This window comes from Onthophagus taurus, chromosome 5, assembly GCF_036711975.1.
Source record: "Onthophagus taurus isolate NC chromosome 5, IU_Otau_3.0, whole genome shotgun sequence".
Lineage (NCBI taxonomy): Eukaryota > Metazoa > Arthropoda > Insecta > Coleoptera > Scarabaeidae > Onthophagus > Onthophagus taurus.
This window is the reverse complement of record NC_091970.1, coordinates 14330041-14353665: the sequence shown is the minus strand read 5'-3', so window position 1 is coordinate 14353665 and position 23625 is coordinate 14330041. Positions and strand designations below refer to the sequence as shown.

The following is a 23625-nucleotide window of genomic DNA, read 5'->3' as shown; positions in this document are numbered from 1 at the left end:
TTTTGGGCACATTTTGTTTTTTATCTCCAACACGCTTCAAGATGTCATTTGGCGCCTGAATATCACAAATATGGTCAACAGAATTATCGGAACCAAAAGTGATAGAAAGTTCAAACATGGCTCAGAACGGCGTATAACGTCATAATATCACGTTTTGGGCACATTTTGTTTTTTATCTCCAACACGCTTCAAGATGTCATTTGGCGCCTGAATATCACAAATATGGTCAACATTATCGGAACCAAAAGTGATAGAAAGTTCAAACATGGCTCAGAACGGCGTATAACGTCATAATATCATGTTTTGGGCACATTTTGTTTTTTATCTCCAACATGCTCCAAGATCTCATTTGGCGCCTGAATATCACAAATATGGTCAACAGAATTATCGGAACCAAAAGTGATAGAAAGTTCAAACATGGCTCAGAACGGCGTATAACGTCATAACATCACGTTTTGGGCACATTTTGTTTTTTATCTCCAACACGCTTCAAGATGTCATTTGGCGCCTGAATATCACAAATATGGTCAACAGAATTATCGGAACCAAAAGTGATAGAAAGTTCAAACATGGCTCAGAACGGCGTATAACGTCATAATATCACGTTTTGGGCACATTTTGTTTTTTATCTCCAACACGCTTCAAGATGTCATTTGGCGCCTGAATATCACAAATATGGTCAACAGAATTATCGGAACCAAAAGTGATAAAAAGTTCAAACATGGCTCAGAACGGCGTATAACGTCATAATATCACGTATTGGGCACATTTTGTTTTTTATCTCTAACATGCTCCAATGTGACATTTTGCCCCTGAATATCGCAAATATGGCCAACAGAATTATCGGAACCAAAAGTGATAGAAAGTTCAAACATGTCTCAGAACGGCGTATAACGACATACTATCACGTTTTGGGCACATTTTGTTTTTTATCACCAACATGCTCAGTAGTAGATAAAAGCCGATTCTAGAACCTCCTCTCAGAACCTCAGGTCAAGGTCAAGGCCAAGGTCACGTTGAGTGACCATGACCTTGACCTTGCCCTGAGGTTCTGGGAGGAGGTTCCAGAATCGGCTATTGCAAAGGGGGTCGTTGACCAGTAACCTTGACCTAAACAATGACCTTTACTTTGAGCTCACCTCAGGTCAAGATCACGTTTAGTGACCATGACCTTGATCAGTAACCTTGACCTGAACAATGACCTTTACTTTGATCTCAACGGAGACCTTGAAGTCAACCTTAATTGTGACCATTACATTGACCGTGTACGTGACCGGAAATGAAGGTTACACGACGTGAGGCCATTGAAAACCCCACTTCGGAGGAGGTATGCTTTAAATAGCAGATAGAAAATCGTGTTCAACAGTATTGAAGTAAGAGTGTTGTGAACATAAAGAAATTGAGGAACTTGTAGCTCCTATTTTAAGCAGTTTACATCGCTTAAATATAATGGCATCGAGAAATCCAATTAAAGTCATCGATATGCAAGGGTTTACTTTATCTTCGGGATTTCGAGTTAAAGAATTGGCTATCGGTGATGGTGAGTCGATTTCCCATTTCATATTTCAACCTGATATAAGTTATGAAAGACTCAATAAGCGAGAATGTCGACAAGTGCGTTGGGAGGAGAATAACTTACACCATTTGCATTACGAGAATGGATATGTGCCCTATAATCAACTGAAAGACATTCTGGAACAGCATACATGCGGAGTGGAGGTGGTGTTTGTAAAGGGATCTCAAAAAGAAAAGGTATTGAGAGACCTATTATCATCGGTAAAGCCAGTGATTATTAATTTACAAGATAATATATATTGCCCTTTGCTTTCGTTGAGTCAAAATTCTTGCGCATATCATTATAAATCGGAAAGCAGTTGTGCAATTGAAAATGTTAAATTAATTTTAAAATTTTTAAAAATGGATTTAGATTAGTGTTAAAATTTAAAATTTAAATAAATTAATTTTTATTGTACTGACTTTTTTTATTCAATTTAAATGTATCACATTCCTAATCCTAATATATAAAATGGAAAAGAAAAACAACCGAATTAAATTTCATTTAATTTATTGAACTCGTCTTTAATAAATGATAAACAATTGCATATCTTTTTAACGTATTATTTATGGTGTCAACTCGACGCCCCCGAGTTAGCAGTTCATGATGTTTTTTTTTGGTGTACTCAAGTCGAGTGATGACTCTTCTCGGGTGCTCCCGGAGGAGTGGAGCATGACCGGGTTGGATTTACTTTGAGCTCACCTCAGGTCAAGATCACGTTGAGTGACTATGACATTGATCAGTAACCTTGACCTGAACAATGACCTTTACTTTGACCTCAACGGAGAACTTGAAGTCAACCTTAATTGTGACCGTGACGTCCCCACCTAAAATGATGTGCATAAATAGCAAGTCAGGTTCATAAAAGATTAGTTTCATTGAAATCATCCGACGTAGTGGTGACATAACAACGCAGAACAAGTAAGTCCATAAACACTTGTCTTACAGCAGAAGTATTAATGTTATATATACTTAGTGGGTTCCAGACAACAATATACAAAAGCACCGAAGAGAAGTCTCGAGGTTCAACAGGCGGTGTCCAAAAAAGCGAGCATAAGTCCAAAGGTGATAAAACCCTCGTTGACACCCGTGGCATCTGAAGAGGTGTTAAAACAAGAAAAGTTTAATACAGTTATAGAGTGTGGTAACAATATGCAAGCGGTCGCTGATGGAAAAGATTCGTTTGCAGACTTAAGCCCTTTTATTATGACGCAAAGTGTTAACGGTAATAATGAAGTAGTTTCGAGAATAGATAACATGGAGAGCTTAACCAACATGTCGGACAGTACAGTAAGAGCAAGTAGAGGTCCTCTATTTTCGGAAACAGTGTATGCACTAAATAAGAGCCGCACGAAATGTGTGGCAATAGGATTAAGTGCTGACTTACATTTTGAACCAGTGGTAAGGTTAATGGGAAAAGGTCAATGTTTAACATTAACGGAAAACGATTGGCACAACATTATTATGTATAAGTCAACAATCACAAACAGTTTTGCTAATCAGTCTCCGTCGCAGATAGTGTTGTGTGGTGTCAGTATATCGTGCGATTGGATGGAAAACGTTTGCAAGATTTTAAAGTTGGAGAGGGGTGGAGAATATGTATATATTGCATATGAATCGTTGCATGAGCTTTGGAACGTAGCAGATTTAGTAGCAACTCGACTGAAATTATTGAGAACTGTGAATTACAAAGCATATTATGATAGTGTTATAAACGCGTTAGCTGCAATGGATGGAGATGTGAAACGTAATATGTTAACGATGCTCAATGAATCGTGTTCTGAACAAATATGTATAAGTAAGGAAGTGATGTTGTACAATTTCGATAAAATCTTGTTGGATGTAGATTTGTTTAAATTATTTCACAATCAATAAAGACATGGGTAAGGTGCGGATTGATGAGAGTAAAAATGAGATGCATAGAATGTATGCATGGACTTATGCGTATAGACAATCACGAAAGTGTAATTGGGAGGAAATGTATTTAGATCGTCTTAGATTTAAGAATAGAATAAGTTATGTAAATGATATGTTACACCTGTACTTAAGCAGCGAATTTAGAAATAAGATTTTTCATGAAAGATTTAAATATGTAATGACTTAAAATAAATAAAATTTTTTTTCAAATGTGAGCGTATTATTAACCATCCAATATTCACCGAATAATGTGCGAAAGCTATTAAATATAATGGTATGAATGTTAGGACAGTGAAACAGTATGCATCGATCAAGCAAACGGTCTGGTCGAGGTATTGTGAATACATTAATCAATAAGCTTCCGATAGAACTACATTTGCCAGGTTATAATTATTGCGGTCCGGGAACCAAATTGGTAAAGAGATTAGTTCGTGGAGATCGGGGAGTGAATAAATTAGACGACGCCTGTAAAACGCATGATATTGCCTACGCAGCGACATCGAATTTAGCTGAGCGACACATAGCCGATAAAGAGTTGTATAAGACGGCGAAAGAGCGGTTGAGAAGTAAAGACGCAAGCTTAGGAGAGCGACTATCGTCGGCGTTAGTGTCAACGATAATGAAAGGAAAAACAATAATGGGTATGGGAATGCAAATTCGTGCCCTAAGACGTAGAGGGACAACTCGTCAGAAGTTGAAACGTGGCGGTAAGTTGTCGTTTACGCAGGCAATGAACTTAGTGCGGCGAGCGATTGCACAGACCAACAGTACGAATACAAAGGGAGATGTACAAGTGGGTTACAATCTGTTGAAACCTTATCAAGGTAGAATACTTAAACCGCGCGGAAAAATAATCAAGATTCCCAAGACGGGAGGTTTTTTACCCTTAATACTTGCAGCTTTGGGTGCTCTCGGTTCTTTAGGCGGAGGTGCAGCAGCTATTGCAAAAACCGTAAACGAAGCAAAAATAGCAAGGGAGCAGTTACAAGAAGCCCAACGTCACAATCGGGCTATGGAACCAAAAGCGATCGGCAGCGGTTTGTATATTAAACCATATAAGCAAGGTTGCGGACTAGTCATGAAAACGGTATCACGAAAATCAAAGCGACTAAAACGCCCCAAGAGGGCGAACAAAATTGGTACAGGAATGTTTATTAATCCATATAAAAAGGGTTGTGGTTATAAAACTGTAGCAAAAAACTAATAAAAATACCCCAACATTCTTTAACGGATGTAGAGTTAAGGCGATATGCACGAGCGCTTGATCTGTTAAACTTTCGTGGGGTGTACATGAGAAACAATTTACCGAAGAAAATCCGAAAACGAGAGAGTGGGATAATAAATCTTGATAATCGTACGGGTCCCGGTACTCACTGGACAGCTTACAACAAGGATGGTGTAAATGTTAACTACTTTGACAGTTATGGAGATTTACGACCACCGATTGAAGTGGAGAAGTATTTTATATCGGATGGGGGGAGAAATATTGTGAGGTATAATTATCGACGATATCAAAAAGAAGATCAAACAAATTGTGGACAATTGTGTCTGCATTTCTTAGATAGTTTAAATACCAAGGAAGTATCCGTGTAAGATTAGTCTTGAGAACAACAATGGAACAAGATACAATACATACAAGTTATACATTTACGCTCACCGGAAGGGGGTCGGAGTTGTCTTGTAACTTTAACCCACCGATTTATTTGAATGAACTCGGTACATACGAGTTAGCTCTTTTAAATTTCGAAACGTTCAATACGTTACCTAATATCGATTCAACAAACAATATTTTACAATATGAAGATCATATGGGAAATTTTACAGAGAATATTGAAATACCGCTAGGAACATACGATATTAACGATATTAACGAATACGTTAAAAAAACATTAACAGCGAGGAATATTCTCAGCGTGACTACACCGGGTACACAGATACGCATAAGAGGTAATAATAATACGCAACGTGCTGAGATAAAAACAAACCGGCGAATAAATTTTGCTAGCGATAATTCAATCGGTTCCTTACTTGGTTTTAACCCTAAAGTTATACCTAAAAACACGATAACAGAATCGGATCATATCGTGAATATAAATAAAACGAATGCATTACAAATTTATTGTAATTTGAGCTCCGGATCGTATACGAATGGACAACCCATGCACGTGTTGTATCATTTCTTCCCGAACGTACCGGCTGGTTTTAAAATAATAGAAGCTCCGCAACAACCGATTTACTTACCTGTTACAACGAACGTGATTAGTACATTAATAGTACGCATACTTGATCAGGACGGTCAGTTGGTAAACTTCAGAGACGAAGAAGTGACCGTGAGAGTGCACTTGAAATCGGTGTGAGTAGTAGGGTATTTAATATGGGTATAGTGTACGACGTTCGAAGAAAAGCACAGGAAAATCTGGGTGATAGAGTAATGTATAAAACGGTACGAAAGGATGTAAAACCTAACAGTAAGCGAAAATCAACTACCCAGTTAACACGCGTCAATCGTCAGTATTTAAGCAACTTAGGTTTTCAACTACTATAAATGGAGTCCTTAAACGTCACGGAGAAAATAAAAGTAGATAACTCGATTGTAAGTTACGAATATCATTCCCATCAACCGTTTGGTTCTACTAGCTTCGGTAACAATGATGAAATTCGTATAGGCATACCCGAAATAGACAATTACACATTGCCTCATGAAAGTTTTTTGTATGTGGAAGGGAGCGTACGTAAACTGGATGCGAGTGGTAAAGCAACAAAAGATGCTAGTGCAACTGCAAAATTGATAAATAATCCTGTAGCGTTTATGTTCAGTGATATTCGCTATCTTATAAATGGTGTTCAAATAGATGGAGTGAGAAACGTGGGGTTAACATCATGTATGAAAGGATACTTTTCGTATACCCCTCACGATATAATAAAGTTGGCGAACGCAGGTTGGAACATGGGCGAGGATCTGCTAGGTCAAGTGGTCCCAACATCCCCTGTAACGGATGCAATAATGGATAAAAATGGAAATTTTGGATTGAGTGTACCGCTAAAGACATTAATAGGGTTTGCTGAAGATTTTAAAACAATTGTGATGAATGTGAGACAAGAGCTAGTGTTAATTCGTAATAATGATGATAATGATGTGCTTGTGAATACGGTAGAAGAACCGTTACAGTTAAAAATCGATAAAGTTGTGTGGAGAATGCCCCATCTAGCCGTAGGCTTACGAGAACAATTAGCTCTAACAAAAATAGCAGGACGAAATATTGATCTGCAAATACCTTTTCGCAGTTGGGAAGTACATGAATATCCTTCTTTACCTCAAACAACAAAGCATTCATGGGCTGTGAAAACAGCTCCGCAGTTGGAAACACCTAGATTTATAATAATTGGGTTTCAAACAAAGAAGAAAGGAAAACAGTTGGCGAACATGGCAACCTTTGATAATGTAAAACTCACCAATTTGACGGTATTCCTAAACGGTGAACGCTACCCATACGATAATCTGAACGTGGACTTTGATAGTAATCGTGTCGCAGTGTTATATGACATGTATACACGCTTTCAAAAGTCCTACTATGGGAAGGAAGGAGAACCATTACTCACTCCGAAACAATTTATTGAAAATTATCCACTGATTGGAATTGATTGTACATATCAAGCAGAAGCGCTACACAAAAGTGGGGTAGAAATACGGATAGAATTTACGACAAAAAATCCGATTCCTGATGGTACCACAGCATACTGTTTAGTTTTACATGATAAGGCGTTTCAATATTCTCCACTAACAAAAATCGTCAAACAAATGACTTGAGTATGGGGAAAGAAGGGTTGGTAGTGTGTAGTTGGATCGGATCCTGAGCCGCATCGCACCCGTAGCTCATCATCCGAAATGTGAGACTTCTATATTCAGCGTAAACAAAAAAAAAAGTCGTAGAGTATAAGTTGTGCGACAGATTTCTACGGCTGCATAGTATGGATAATCGTGTTGATGTACGGAAGCAAGATGTATTCAAATAAAACTCAATACATAATTCTCGATATACAAGGTTTCATGGTCAACGAAGATCAGTTCGTACCTAAAGAATTAGCATCATGTGATAGTAACAAATGCATAACCCACCACGTTTTTCAACCGAGTAGCAGTATAGCTTCATTACCATCTAAATATAGGAATACTGCAAACTGGTTAATGACACATCATCATTGCATCGACTGGAAAGTTGGTTTTATCCATCCAATGGAATTCGACGCCATAGTCAAATATCTGTGTCGGAATGTCAAGAAAGTGTATGTTAAAGGACCTGAAAAAATTAAATTTTTAAGACATATTATTTCCGCGCCGATATTTGCGTTGGAAGGTAGTATCTATAAACTTGAGATGGGTATACCGAGCTGTGCTTTTCACTCGCGACGAAGAAGTATGTGCGCTCTTTCCAATGTACGCCACTTACAAGAAGTTGTCGAAGAGGGGGTGCAAAACAAGGATGCGAAAGACAGTCGGTGACTATAAAGCAGAGACAAGTCGTAATGGGGGATAGTTAAGAGCTGGTTGCGATGGAACAAGTGTTCACTGTGTTTGGGTGTTGGCCACTTACATCTGCCAAGAAAGTGTACAGCGTAATGAAAAAATATGAACAAGATGCCTCATTTGCGAACATTCCAGCTCGTGATTTAAAATATTTACCAACACAGTATTATTTCGATAAAGTACCATCTATGGAATTACGAAGAATTTGGACCCAACTACCGTTCGCCTACCAGCAATCGAAAATGTTACAAATGAAGTTACCGTGTCTTGAACATTATAATAATGATTGTGCGGAAACTCATTTCGATGGACCACCACCACCTAAAATGCATTGTATTAAATGTACGTTAGAAAAGAAATAAATGTTATTTTTTTATCCATATTGATGAGTTTTATTTAAAGAAACCTCTTCACCTCCCCTTCCGCGCGCGCGGGGGTGGGGCAGGGGTGGGGCAGGGGAGGGGGAGGGGAGGGGGAGGGGGGGAGGGGGGATTGTAACCCCCCTTGAGTCACGGGCGAAGATAAGGTCCGAACGACCTCGCATTCTCAGACAGTATGACCTCCCCTTGGGCCACAGGCGATAACAAGGAGAAAACCTGGACAACCTCGCATTCCCAGACAGTATGACCTCCCCTTCAGTCACAGGCGATAACAAGGAGAAGACCTAAACGACCTCGCATTCCCAGACAGTTGACCGGACAAATACCTGTTCACTAACCCGTACTTAAAGGTAGTGGAAAGTGGGTTACTCCTCACTCCGTGTACAGCAGTCGCTGAGTGATATAGTAGTGTACAAAAGACGATAATTCCTTAAAAAGTGTGTTTACAATAATAACAGATTTTGTTAAAAACTGTGTTTTTCCGACCACGAAGAAATCGCCTTCTGCTAGAAAACCATTTGAAAAGTAAGTTACATCAATACAATTTTTATCGGTTTTCTTCATGTATGTTTGTGATGATTTCAGGTATTAATTGTTATACGCTGAGAAAAGTGGTTCTTCAGCGCATTGCAAACCTGTCAGACGTGATAGAAAACCATTTGAAAAGTAAGTTACATCAATACAATTTTTATCGGTTTTCTTCATGTATGTTTGTGATGATTTCAGACATTAATTGTTATACGCTGAGAAAAGTGGTTCTTCAGCGGATTGCAAACTTGTCAGACGTGAGCGAACGTATAATTTTAATAAAATAATCCAAATTTTTTGTAACCCTTTTGATTCCTTGAAGTCTTTCCCATTATGCTTCACTTAATTGGTAACAGCCACGCTCGTGCAAGCGATAATACCGATGGTATGACCGACCCACTGGTTGCCGTGCTGCCACGCAATAACGACAGTACGAATGTTGTTGAGTCAAGCCTACCGTCGTTACCATTATATTGCAGCGGCAACTTTGACGGTTTGAGTCGTACCATGCAGGATTTCACTACAGACCCACCACTGTACGAGCAAATAATGAATGAGCTCCGGTCACAGCCAGGGAACGACAATGGTGCGATTGTTACCACCAGTCCAACCTTGTCGTCCTACGGCTTAACTCGCATCAGTATGGAGATACGAGAAGAAGGAACATATCAGGAAGTTGTTGTGCCACCTGAACCTGCTACCAATCAGGCCGACGTGGTACAACCACTTCCAGATATTGTACATACGGATGTCACAAGTCAAGCACCTGCTGAAAACCAGGTGCTTGCGGCACCGTCTGTACCAGCGACGGAAGACGTATCCCAACCCTCCGATAGGATATGTGTTTCGCCTGTCTTCTCGAGTGGACCCATACGGTACACATCCCGCCGTATAAAAAAACGCGTCAACTTGTTGTCAAGGGGTTGCGTGAAACAAACTACCCGCCCAAACCCTTCTCCTGCTTCACAAGACTCCTGTAGATTGCTGCGAAACGCATTAGCCAAACCTCCCCGTAACACACGAAGAGTACCTACACTCGCTACAGTAACCAGACCTGCAACGGTGGTTACATCTCCACCAGAGGTGACCATCGACATCCGTGACAGCCCGCCAACTATCACAACTATCCCACCACAAAATGTGGTGTTCCCACCACCTTTACCTATCCCTACTATCCCGCAGAGGCAAAATCTTCCAGCTGTAAATACCGCACATCCCGACCCATGGGTTGATGCGTTTCTGCATTCAACAACCAACTTGGCAAGCAGTCTTTTGTCCCAAGAGGATTTTTTCATCTTGGGCTTGAAACCTCAATTGCAAACCAAAGTGACGACTTTGGAACATCATAAGCGCCACTTCGTGAACGCGTTGAATGCAGTAAACCAGAATCCCACCGTCTGCTTTGCTGCTTCTTCAAACATCCTTAACATGTACAACACCAAAATTAACCTGTATAAGTCCCTTCTCAGGCTGCTGCCTGACAACGGTTAATAGCGTTTTTTTTTTGAAGCTCGTTCAGTTTTTTTGTCTCTTGCAGTGTTAACGTTGCAGGAGTTGGCTATGGAGAGCGTTAATTCGACGATTTCCCGTAAAGACCGTACGTTGCGGTTAGTAGATGTTTTACCAAAGACTCTACTACTAAACGTAATGTACAGCTGGGACATATGCTTCTGGCGTCGAATATCCCGAAAGGGCGATCGAATCAATCTTGGGGAGGTTTGCTTCCCCACCGTGGAACGCTTTGGAAAGAAAATGTCGCAAGGCACCGTACATAAGTTGTTCCACGGTTCTCCGGTTGATTGGAGTTCAACTTTCGGAGTGGGTCTTCAGTATCAAGCAAGGTATGTTTTTTATGAATCACATTTGGGCAACCTTTGCTATCGTTGTCGACGCCGCCTACACCATATTAGTATAACGAACGTTTTACAACTGGATTGTCGTGTGAAATTGCGCTCGAAAATAAAGTATGCATCTTCTGAACGATTGCAGACTATTATTTTAAATAAAAAATATTGGTGTGCGATGTGTTGTCGTGTGTCTTTGTTTCGAGTCTGTTTTAAACCACAACTTGAGGAGGATCAAAGTACTGAGGAATTGTCGGAGGGATGTCTCAGCAACTAATATGTTGTAGGTGGTTTTTTCAAATTTGTACACCATCCTTGTATGATACTGAAAATCGTTCGAATTGATGATATGACAACAAGTTCGCTTCCTTTTCACCTTTTCCGCTCCCATGCTTTTGTTTATATGTATTATTAATTATTTATTTGAATATTTACCGTATCTACTTATTGTTACCGCTCCCATGCTTTTGTTAATATGTATTATTAATTACTTATTTGAATATTTACCGTATCTACTTATTGTTAATTTAATACTAAGTAGTGTAAATTGTACTGTGACTTACACTGCTTTATTTTGTTTAATCACATAACATCTGTATGTGAATAACCCACTGGTGGTTCTACTACATCAACCATACAGATACTTTTGAAATCATGATAATAAATAATTTTGTAAATTTATGTATACCACGTCTTATTGTAAAATAAATATTGTGTAATATTACGCACGCTTTAAATAACTTTCAAACTCAATGTTAACAGTTTATATAGTTAAAGTGTTGTAAACCATTATTTTGAAACAATGATAATAAATAATCTGCTGAAATTTTTTGTATGCTACATTTTATGATAAAATAAACATTGTTTTCTACTACGACTTCATTTCTTGTTAATCTCCCGTTCAAGTATCACCCGTCAGCATGGTTGAAGACGTTAAGTTTGTTAGCCAACCTTTAACACTACCAATCTGTAATCTTCATAACGACTTCGCTGCAAATAAATTTAAACGACATAGCGAATTATTTGGTGGGGAATGTAAACGTGGTTTGATAATTGGTTCTTCGGGTGCCGGAAAAACAAACGTAATGTTAACTTTATTGACAGCTCTCAACGGGTTGCGCTTTTTGAATGTATATTTGTGCTCTAATTCACTCTACCAAATCAAATACGAATTTCTACGACAATTACTTAAACCTATCCGCTCTTGCGGCTATTATGAATACTCAGATGTCGGACGATTTCTACCACCGTCAAAGGTGAAAGAATATTCAATTATTATTTTTGATGATATTGCTCCTACAGAGCAACAGATTATCAAGGAATATTTTTCATACGGTCGTCATAGAAACGTTGATACTTTTTTACTCGCTCAAAGTTATAGCGCCATTTCCAAGCAGCTTTTACGTGACAATTGCAACCTTTTAGTTTTATTTAAACAAGATCTCACTAACTTGAAACATATTTACAACGATCATTTGCTAGGGGACATTACGTGGGATGATTTTGTCAGAATTTGTCGAACTTGTTGGGATACACCGCACGGTATATTAGTTATTGATTTAGATTGCGATAAAAATAACGGACGCTATCGGAAAGGTTTCGATGAGTACATTATACTGTAAAACCATTGACTTTACGACTGCATGCTCAGTCTCTGTGCGATCATTACACTATCACGTTGAACTATGAATCGTAATGTTGCACAACAGTTAATAGCTGCGCGAGAAGATGTTAAACATAAAATACGCACTTTGAAAGGAGATATAAAACAGAAGCAGTCCATTGCCGAAGCTCAACTCGCTCCACTGAAAGAACCTCTGACAGATATTTCCAAAAAATTACAAACTGTCAATTTATTAGCGCTCGACAATAAATTCGGGATAAAACGTGATTTATTTACCCCGAAAAAGGAGCAGTCACCAGATATCTCAGCCTTACTGGCTGACTTGCAGAAACCTTCTAAAGGACTTAAACTGGAAACTCCTAGAGTGAAACCTAAACGTAGAGTTACGTCAACACCCATTAAACCGGGAGCTAGCATGGATGTTTCACCGGAACTCGCACGGAGTCCGCAATTTCTCAGCGACGAAGAGGTGTTCGAGGGTCGAGATACTACACCTGAGGTTTCTGTTCGTGAGTCAGACACATCTTTAGATGTCTACGAGCGGGACGCTAGGGAGCAGTTGGCGCGCATGAAAGAGAATATGGAGGGAATGATGGAACAGACAGTTATTAGAGAAGCTTTAGGGCAGCTGGACCCCTTACCACGTACCTATGTTACGGGTTTAACAGTAGATGTAAATAACGAGTTCGATCAAACTTACGGTGTTCGTGCACTTACCGATGGATTGTATATCGCAAATCAACCAATAACGTTTGACGGGAAAAACATTTTGGTGGGTGAATTTACTTATACAGGAACACCGGGGTTATACGAGTTGTTATTCAAAAATAAACCGGGTAAATTTACTTTACCAGATGCGAGAAATTACAAAGATATCTTACAACGTTCGAATGTACATAAAAGAGATTATGACGCTTCAAAAAGTATCATAACTGATGATGAAAATGAAAAGTTTGTGAACATAATCAAACCAATTTCCTTGGGTCAAAGACCAAATGTGTACTGGGCTCGATATTGGCCAAAACCTAAAACTGGATCAGGTCACTTAAATAAGTTGTTAGTACCTGCTGCAATTAAAGAGTACGAATACTGGGACGACGTGAACGAATTAGTTGATCGGTTGCGTTTACTACTTGCTTCCGAAGCAGCAGGTCATACTGCTCATCATAACGAAATTATATCCCTCATAGAGGAATTACGGGAAGCGCAAGTCATTCGTTAAGGGTATATAAACTTTTTTCTGTTTCTGTGACGCTTCAGAAGCCAATATGCCTTTAAACCGTTTTGGTGAACATGGTTCTACATCTATCGATAAATTTGGTAAGCATGTTCACCACCATGTTATACAGAACCACATAGCAAGATCCGAAGTTCTACAACCTTCATCAACATTTATTTTAACTTTACGTGGTGATGGAGATGTTGATCCAAAAACAAAACTTTATAAAATCACAAACAAAAGTGGAATTACGGATTACATCAATTCTTTCTACGAAGGTATGATAAAAGATGTTGTAAAGTCCGCTCATGTTCAGTTACTTGTTAACGATATCGTTATTAAGTCGCTCCAGGGAGTCCAACTCAAACGCGGAGATACCATTAAGTGTAAAAATAATGCACCGATAGGAGGACTACCTTTTCTTGTAGAGTTGTTGATTGAAGGGGTTGTAGAGTAATGGTTAGTGTTAAGCGAGATCTCGTTAACGAACTACATGCACCTGCGAGACGACATTATCGGCGACGCCGCGTTCTGCTTCACGGACTATTGGATCTTTATCAAGCTGATTTGGTTGAAATGATCCCATATGCGTCGGTCAATAAAGGTTACAAGTATATACTGACTGTTATCAACGCTTTTTCAAAATACGCATGGGCCTTACCACTCAAAACCAAAACTGGGAAAGAGGTTACTCAAGCTATGAAGGACATTTTGCATAGTAAAAAGAATATTACTCCGAGCAACTTACAAACCGATAATGGGAAAGAGTTTTACAATAGCGATTTTCAAAAATTAATGGAACAACTTAACATTAATCATTACAGCACCTATTCCACTTTAAAAAGCTCGATTATCGAACGGTTTAATAGAACCCTAAAAAATAAAATGTGGAAAGAATTTAGTATGCAAGGAAATTATCGCTGGTTAGACTTACTACCCAAATTACTAAAATCTTACAACAACACAATACATCGCACCATTCACATGAAACCTTCAGCTGTTAATCGACGAAATGAATCTGCTCTGTTAAATACTGTATACAATTCCATTAAAGTTGTCGACCCCAACCACCATAAATTTAATGTGGGGGAACACGTGCGAATTAGCAAGTACAGACACGCTTTTGCTAAAGGTTACCAACCAACTTGGTCCAATGAAATTTTCACCATAGCGACAGTTCAAAATACTAATCCCAGGACTTACCTTATTAAAGATGGTAGAGGAGAACCCATTCTTGGAGCATTTTACGACGAAGAATTACAACGTGTGAAACACCCGGATGTATTTTTAATTGAAAAAGTTCTTCGTCGAAAAGGAAATAAAGTCCGAGTGAAATGGTTGGGAATGGATAGCTCTCATAATTCTTGGATTGCAAAAAAGGATGTATTATAATTTTTACACTAAGAAAATAAAAAACTTTTTTTTTAATTTCGTTGATTTTATTTCAAGTAACCTTTTTAACAACCTACTTTCTACTTTATATACAAGTTTTGTGATACAAGCAAGTATTTTTTTTTTTACAAATTAACTGATCGCAATTTAACTAGCCATACATGTTTACGTTTAACAACTCCAATAAGTTGTCCAAAAGATCTTCCCTGCGTAGATCTTCAATAAGATAGTTTCCCCAAGCTAACGTATGACATCCATCCTCCATCACGTAACGTTTATCGTCATGTGCAGAGAGCGCCACTTTATTCTTTAGTTCTGTATACATCGTGTGATAGGAGGAGCGAAAGACATACATCTTTTTTCGCACAGAACCTCCATCTTCGATAATCCGTTTATATTCTGAAACACTTAAGTTTTTATCGATAACATACTTTTTCACACCCTTGGCACGCTTGACAACTCCTTCCAAAGTGTTAATACAATAAGCTTTAGCTCCTGTACCATAAAACGATGTTAATATCGTATTTGGGTACTCATCTTTCATTTTTCCAACTATCGGCGGCCCTGGAGGAATATTATGTCTGTTGTTTAACTTGTAATTAGAGGTATCGAACATCTCTATATTTTCTTTGATATCCTGGTATACATTCTCAGTAAATATTTCGAGAATTAACGAATCCGTATCTGTATATAACAATAATACGTTTTCACCATATTTCTCTTTTAAAAAATTATAAAAAAAGTTATAAATGACCGCTTTCGACAATTCCAGTACGCTAAACCCTACATACAGAGGTTTGTTATATTTGACCTCCACCTTCTGCATTTCAATGGCTGCCAAATTATGGCAGAAAATTTTCGATGACTTGAAAGTCGGCTTTGCGATAAGAGCTTCTGCACCGGGTCTCCTGTAACGATTCTCCCAATGTGACACTAATCGTATATCGACTCTATTTTCAACATTTTCCATCGTTTTCCCATACACGATATTATTCATTTGTTTATAATGATTTTTCCCAAATTCATTCGTAGCATTCATTCGTTTCTCAGAGTTAAAATCGATATATGGTTTCATCCACGGCGATTGTTGAAATTGCAATGCACGGTGTATTTTGGTTAGCTTAAGACCTTTTTTCACACATTCACGTAGGTTTACATAGTGAATTATGTATTTCGATTTATTTTGTAAGTTCGCAATCAACTTAGGATGCTTCGATCCGGGAGCGATTATGTTTTCGGGACAAAACGGTAGATCATCATGCTGGTTGTGTAACCTTTCGGGATACTCCAAATCCACTTCAAAGACATAACCAAGGTGTTCATCATCTAAACACTCCACATCTATATCTGCTATTTCTTGGTTCGACAACCATCGAAAACCGCCTGTTGGTAATTTACAACTCATTGCATACCCATACAAATTGGTAGCGTCCAAGTATAGAATATATGATGATGGTTTTTCCGGGTTAAAATCGTCAAGGAACTTGTTGTTTGCTATTGCAGATCGTTTTACACACATACAGAGACCGCCTCTAATTCCTTTCTTAAAAAAGTGTAACATGTCAATGTCTGATAACAATTCTAATTTTACACCTGTCATTTTTAACAGAGCATCCCACCCAAACCCGGGCGCAGTATAATAATGGCAAGGATCCAGATTGTAATTCTCCAAAGATATTGTCCTGAAATTTTCAAAGACGTCAGTCAACATTAACACATCTGACGTCAAATACAGGTCACTGTATTCTCCCAACGTTGTACACTTAAATTTATTCCATACAGTCTGTGCTCTAGAGTATTGTTCCTTTGAAATATTACTTGAACTCAATATGTCGTAAAACTGTGTATGATCAGGCAATTTACTATACTCCAACTTTTCAAACGAATCTACGAACGAATATGGAAATACACCTTTCTGGCGCATCAATCTAAATTCTTCAGAGTCTTTGAATTTTTTTTTCACTTCCACACAATCCTTATCATCCAAATATGAAACCAACTTTTCCAAAGAACTCGCCATAAATCTAAACGAGTCGACGAATCTTATTTTCATAAACACTTTGCGTTTCTTTCCCTTGTTATCGGTTGTTTCTCCGACAACTATTTTTTTGGAAAAAGAAATATATTTTTCTTTGTTTTGTGCTATCACCTCTACTTCCTCCTTGTTTAGGGCAATACTTTTCACAAACATGTGGGCATCGTAATTCGACAGGTTGTGGAAAAACACAGGGATAAACATCGGTAATTTATAATTTATATTGCAGACGGAATGCGCAGGACCCCTATACAATCCTGTCAAGTGATCGTGATCACACACTTTCTCTTCTTTGTTTATTGGTTTATCACAAATGTGACATACGGAACTCAGTTCATGTACAAATTGGTCCAGACAGCTTAGCGGTATCATATCCTTTGTTTGCCTCAAATGTTGTTTATAGATCTCTATTACATCCTTCTCCAATCTTATAATAAATTCCAGAGCAGCGTTTCGCCCTCGGTATATTCGGAATTTCGATAAGTTATCATCGTAAGCACACTTAATGTAGTACGCAAACGCGTATGGTTCGTGTTCAAAACATCGGGCCGTATATGGTTTATTATCATCGTAAACTTTTCCTTCTTCGGGCGTTAAGGGTTTCAGAATCGCCTCGAAATCGGCGTACACCACAAACGGAACTTTCATTTTTTTTTCAAATCCTTCAAATTGTAAAACATTTTCCTTTTCTAGATGTCCGAACTTATTCACTTTTATTTGTTCGCTTGGTACTGTTGCTTTCACTTTTTTACAGTCATCCATCTGATGTCGTACCAACTTGTCTTCAGTTGAAAAGTATTGCAAACAACCCTCACAAATATATCTTTGATGTTCATGAGTCGATGATTGTGTATTTATCAGTCGAGATAAGTTTTTTATCCAACAATAGTGGTTATTCCCGAAATTGTCGCTGACTACTAATAAGTTTACATGACGCTCCCGTTTCTGTTTACATATACATACAGTTACAATATCATCTACCATTTTCTCTCCATTATACCAAGAATTTATACCATAGACGTTAATTGAAATGTTATTTTCTTCCTCAAATTTTGGTATGTCTCTGATGGGTACTGGGAATGTTACGCAGTCAAACTTTAATTCTGTTTCCCTATAATCTGGGTATGATGATATTCTTTGCGGTAAACCTGTGGGTTGGTACAGCGCGGACATCAGTGCCCAAGCAAAGCACTTATTATCGTTATTTTGCACATTTATTACCGCTCTCTTCCCTTTTATGGATGTCGGTAAGTCGATGTAGCTCGATGCTCTTGTAGGATTAAACTTGTTACAGTTCACTTCAAGATATAATATTTCCAACAAGGTCCAACCTGCAGTATTAACGCCTTTAGTTTCGCATTTTACTACTTTTCTATTCTTATACTCTTACCTGAGTCCCGTTCTTGGAATTCCGACATTTTCACCATAATCTCGTCCATAAAGTCCTCGTATGTTTGGTACAAGTCTACGGCTACTGTTATAATTTTATTTTTTGTGTTGAATGATTTGATTTCCACTTCTTCCTTCGTATTTATGAAATACAATCCAAAAATTTCCGTATTCACTTTTAAACTACCATTTACATTCCTCACGGACTGTATCAAACTGATAACTTTTTCTCTAATTCGGTTACTGAATTCCTTCATGTCTACGTACTTCCGTTCATGATCGCTCACTCTAAAACTACATATTTTATCTCCAAATATCGAATCTATTTTTTCTACACCATCATCTATTATTACGAAGGCTTTCTGTTTATGTTTGTTGCTGCGCAGATGTGAGGAATAACATTGTCTGGTTACGTGTTCATCACATATTTCACACACTATAACATCTCCTTGTTGATCCTCTTCCACCTTTCGACGTTTCCCAATACATGCTGTGCGTTGATGTCTCACAAGATTATCTGGTCTAGTAAACTCTTTGTAACACACGTCGCAGGTCAACATGTTCACAACACTCTTACTTCAATACTGTTGAACACGATTTTCTATCTGCTATTTAAAGCATACCTCCTCCGAAGTGGGGTTTTCAATGAACTCACGTCGTGTAACCTTCATTTCAGGTCACGTACAAGGTCAATGTCATGGTCACAATTAAGGTTGACTTCAAGGTCTCCGTTGAGGTCAAAGTAAAGGTCATTGTTCAGGTCAAGGTTACTGATCAAGGTCATGGTCACTAAACGTGATCTTGACCTGAGGTGAGCTCAAAGTAAAGGTCATTGTTTAGGTCTAGGTTACTGGTCAACGACCCCCTTTGCAATAGCCGATTCTGGAACCTCCTCCCAGAACCTCAGGGCAAGGTCAAGGTCAAGGTCACTCAACGTGACCTTGGCCTTGACCTTGACCTGAGGTTCTGAGAGGAGGTTCTAGAATCGGCTTTTATCTACTACTATGCTCCAAGATGTCATTTGGCCCCTGAATATCACAAATATGGTCACCAGAATTATCGGAACCAAAAGTGATAGAAAATTCAAACATGGCTCAGAACGGCGTATAACGTCATAATATCACGTTTTGGGCACATTTTGTTTTTTATCTCCAACATGCTCCAAGATCTCATTTGGCCTCTGAATATCACATATATGGTCAACAGAATTATCGGAACCAAAAGTGATAGAAAGTTCAAACATGTGTCAGAACGACGTATAACGTCATAATATCACGTTTTGGGCGCATTTTGTTTTTTATCTAAAACATGCTCCAATATGTCATTTGGCCCCTGAATATCACATATATGGTCAACAGAATTATCGGAACCAAAAGTGATAGAAAGTTCAAACATGGCTCAGAACGGCGTATAACGTCATAACATCACGTTTTGGGCACATTTTGTTTTTTATCTCCAACACGCTTCAAGATGTCATTTGGCGCCTGAATATCACAAATATGGTCAACAGAATTATCGGAACCAAAAGTGATAGAAAGTTCAAACATGGCTCAGAACGGCGTATAACGTCATAATATCACGTTTTGGGCACATTTTGTTTTTTATCTCCAACATGCTCCAAGATGTCATTTGGCGCCTGAATATCACAAATATGGTCAACAGAATTATCGGAACCAAAAGTGATAGAAAGTTCAAACATGGCTCAGAACGGCGTATAACGTCATAATATCACGTTTTGGGCACATTTTGTTTTTTATCTCCAACACGCTTCAAGATGTCATTTGGCGCCTGAACATCACAAATATGGTCAACAGAATTATCGGAACCAAAAGTGATAAAAAGTTCAAACATGGCTCAGAACGGCGTATAACGTCATAATATCACGTTTTGGGCACATTTTGTTTTTTATCTCCAACATGCTCCAAGATGTCATTTGGCCCCTGAATATCACAAATATGGTCAACAGAATTATCGGAACCAAAAGTGATAGAAAGTTCAAACATGGCTCAGAACGGCGTATAACGTCATAATATCACGTTTTGGGCACATTTGGATTTTTATCTCCAACATGCTCCAAGATGTCATTTGGCCCCTGAAGATCACAAATATGGCCAACAGAATTATCGGAACCAAAAGTGATAGAAAGTTCAAACATGGCTCAGAACGGCGTATAACGTCATAATATCACGTTTTGGGCACATTTTGTTTTTTATCTCCAACACGCTCCAAGATGTCATTTGGCCCTTGAATATCACATATATGGTCAACAGAATTATCGGAACTAAAAGTGATAGAAAGTTCAAACATGTCTCAGAACGACGTATAACGTCATAATATCACGTTTTGGGCGCATTTTGTTTTTTATCTAAAACATGCTCCAATATGTCATTTGGCCCCTGAATATCACATATATGGTCAACAGAATTATCGGAACCAAAAGTGATCAAAAGTTCAAACATGGCTCAGAACGGCGTATAACGTCATAATATCACGTTTTGGGCACATTTTGTTTTTTATCTCCAACACGCTTCAAGATGTCATTTGGCGCCTGAATATCACAAATATGGTCAACAGAATTATCGGAACCAAAAGTGATAGAAAGTTCAAACATGGCTCAGAACGGCGTATAACGTCATAATATCACGTTTTGGGCACATTTTGTTTTTTATCTCCAACATGCTCCAAGATGTCATTTGGCCCCTGAATATCACAAATATGGTCAACAGAATTATCGGAACCAAAAGTGATAGAAAGTTCAAACATGGCTCAGAACGGCTTATAACGTCATAATTTCACGTTTTGGGCACATTTGGATTTTTATCTCCGACATGCTCCAAGATGTCATTTGGCCCCTGAATATCACAAATATGGCCAACAGATTATCGGAACCAAAAGTGATAGAAAGTTCAAACATGGCTCAGAACGGCGTATAACGTCATAATATCACGTTTTGGGCACATTTTGTTTTTTATCTCCAACACGCTTCAAGATGTCATTTGGCGCCTGAATATCACAAATATGGTCAACAGAATTATCGGAACCAAAAGTGATAGAAAGTTCAAACATGGCTCAGAACGGCGTATAACGTCATAATATCACGTTTTGGGCACATTTTGTTTTTTATCTCCAACACGCTCCAAGATGTCATTTGGCGCCTGAATATCACAAATATGGTCAACAGAATTATCGGAACCAAAAGTGATAGAAAGTTCAAACATGGCTCAGAGCGGCGTATAACGTCATAATATCACGTTTTGGGCACATTTGGATTTTTATCTCCAACATGCTCCAAGATGTCATTTGGCCCCTGAAAATCACAAATATGGTCACCAAAATTATCGGAACCAAAAGTGATAGAAAATTCAAACATGGCTCAGAACGGCGTATAACGTCATAATATCACGTTTTAGGAACATTTGGATTTTTATCTCCAACATGCTCCAAGATGTCATTTGGCCCCTGAATATCACACATATGGTCACCAAAATTATCGGAACCAAAAGTGATAGAAAATTCAATCATGGCTCAGAACGGCGTATAACGTCATAATATCACGTTTTGGGCACATTTGGATTTTTATCTCCAACATGCTCCAAGATGTCATTTGGCCCCTGAAGATCACAAATATGGCCAACAGAATTATCGGAACCAAAAGTGATAGAAAGTTCAAACATGTCTCAGAACGACGTATAACGTCATAATATCACGTTTTGGGCGCATTTTGTTTTTTATCTAAAACATGCTCCAATATGTCATTTGGCCCCTGAATATCACATATATGGTCAACAGAATTATCGGAACCAAAAGTGATAGAAAGTTCAAACATGGCTCAGAACGGCGTATAACGTCATAATATCACGTTTTGGGCACATTTTGTTTTTTATCTCCAACACGCTTCAAGATGTCATTTGGCGCTTGAATATTACAAATATGGTCAACAGAATTATCGGAACCAAAAGTGATAGAAAGTTCAAACATGGCTCAGAACGGCGTATAACGTCATAATATCACGTTTTGGGCACATTTTGTTTTTTATCTCCAACATGCTCCAAGATGTCATTTGGCCCCTGAATATCACAAATATGGTCAACAGAATTATCGGAACCAAAAGTGATAGAAAGTTCAAACATGGCTCAGAACGGCGTATAACGTCATAATATCACGTTTTGGGCACATTTGGATTTTTATCTCCGACATGCTCCAAGATGTCATTTGGCCCCTGAATATCACAAATATGGCCAACAAATTATCGGAACCAAAAGTGGTAGAAAGTTCAAACATGGCTCAGAACGGCGTATAACGTCATAATATCACGTTTTGGGCACATTTTGTTTTTTATCTCCAACATGCTCCAAGATGTCATTTGGCGCCTGAATATCACAAATATGGTCAACATTATCGGAACCAAAAGTGATAGAAAGTTCAAACATGGCTCAGAACGGCGTATAACGTCATAATATCATGTTTTGGGCACATTTTGTTTTTTATCTCCAACATGCTCCAAGATGTCATTTGGCCCCTGAATATCACAAATATGGTCAACAGAATTATCGGAACCAAAAGTGATAGAAAGTTCAAACATGGCTCAGAACGGCTTATAACGTCATAATATCACGTTTTGGGCACATTTTGTTTTTTATCTCCAACATGCTCCAAGATGTCATTTGGCCCCTGAATATCGCAAATATGGTCAACAGAATTATCGGAACCAAAAGTGATAGAAAGTTCAAACATGGCTCAGAACGGTGTATAACGTCATAATATCACGTATTGGGCACATTTTGTTTTTTATCTCTAACATGCTCCAATGTGACATTTGGCCCCTGAATATCGCAAATATGGCCAACAGAATTATCGGAACCAAAAGTGATAGAAAGTTCAAACATGTCTCAGAACGGCGTATCACGACATAATATCACGTTTTGGGCACATTTTGTTTTTTATCACCAACATGCTCCAAGATGTCATTTGGCCCCTGAATATCACAAATATGGTCACCAGAATTATCGGAACCAAAAGTGATAGAAAATTCAAACATGGCTCAGAACGGCGTATAACGTCATAATATCACGTTTTGGGCACATTTTGTTTTTTATCTCCAACATGCTCCAAGATCTCATTTGGCGCCTGAATATCACAAATATGGTCAACAGAATTATCGCAACCAAAAGTGATAGAAAGTTCAAACATGGCTCAGAACGGCGTATAACGTCATAA

The 23625-nt window shown here is 38.4% G+C and overlaps 3 protein-coding genes across 5 annotated transcripts; 2 read left to right on the top strand and 1 right to left on the bottom strand.

The window, feature by feature from the left end:
- Nucleotides 1-6017: 6017 nt before the first annotated feature.
- Nucleotides 6018-7280, top strand: LOC139429823 (uncharacterized). Its single transcript, XM_071196041.1, has one exon. It carries the CDS (start codon nucleotides 6018-6020, stop codon nucleotides 7278-7280), a length of 1263 nt encoding a protein of 420 aa, XP_071052142.1.
- A 1204-nt stretch (nucleotides 7281-8484) lies between these two features.
- Nucleotides 8485-11626, top strand: LOC139429824 (uncharacterized). 3 transcript variants are annotated; one of them, XM_071196043.1, is made up of 3 exons: nucleotides 8485-8902; nucleotides 8963-9043; nucleotides 9104-11626. In XM_071196043.1, exon 3 carries the CDS (start codon nucleotides 9239-9241, stop codon nucleotides 10394-10396), a length of 1158 nt encoding a protein of 385 aa, XP_071052144.1. In that variant the 5' UTR covers nucleotides 8485-8902; nucleotides 8963-9043; nucleotides 9104-9238; the 3' UTR covers nucleotides 10397-11626. The 3 variants fall into 3 exon arrangements, with proteins under 3 accessions (XP_071052144.1, XP_071052145.1, XP_071052143.1); XM_071196044.1 differs by lacking the exon at nucleotides 8963-9043; XM_071196042.1 differs by having other exon boundaries at nucleotides 8963-11626.
- Nucleotides 11627-15135: 3509 nt separating this feature from the next.
- Nucleotides 15136-19310, bottom strand: LOC139429822 (uncharacterized). The gene is made up of 2 exons (XM_071196040.1): nucleotides 18410-19310; nucleotides 15136-18350 (listed from the first exon to the last, which is right to left on the bottom strand). The coding sequence occupies exons 1-2, from the start codon at nucleotides 18966-18968 to the stop codon at nucleotides 15136-15138; spliced, it is 3774 nt and encodes a 1257-aa protein (XP_071052141.1). The 5' UTR covers nucleotides 18969-19310.
- Nucleotides 19311-23625: the final 4315 nt, after the last annotated feature.

Excerpts from the sequence above, each read along its gene's own strand:
- LOC139429823 (XM_071196041.1), top strand. The coding sequence starts at position 6,018 with ATGGAGTCCTTAAACGTCACGGAGAAAATAAAAGTAGATAACTCGATT.
- LOC139429824 (XM_071196044.1), top strand. The coding sequence starts at position 9,239 with ATGCTTCACTTAATTGGTAACAGCCACGCTCGTGCAAGCGATAATACC.
- LOC139429822 (XM_071196040.1), bottom strand. The coding sequence starts at position 18,968 with ATGTTGACCTGCGACGTGTGTTACAAAGAGTTTACTAGACCAGATAAT. Across the intron at positions 18,351-18,409 it reads ATTCCAAGAACGGGACTCAG|GTTGGACCTTGTTGGAAATA; the intron begins GTAAGAGTATAA and ends TTAATACTGCAG.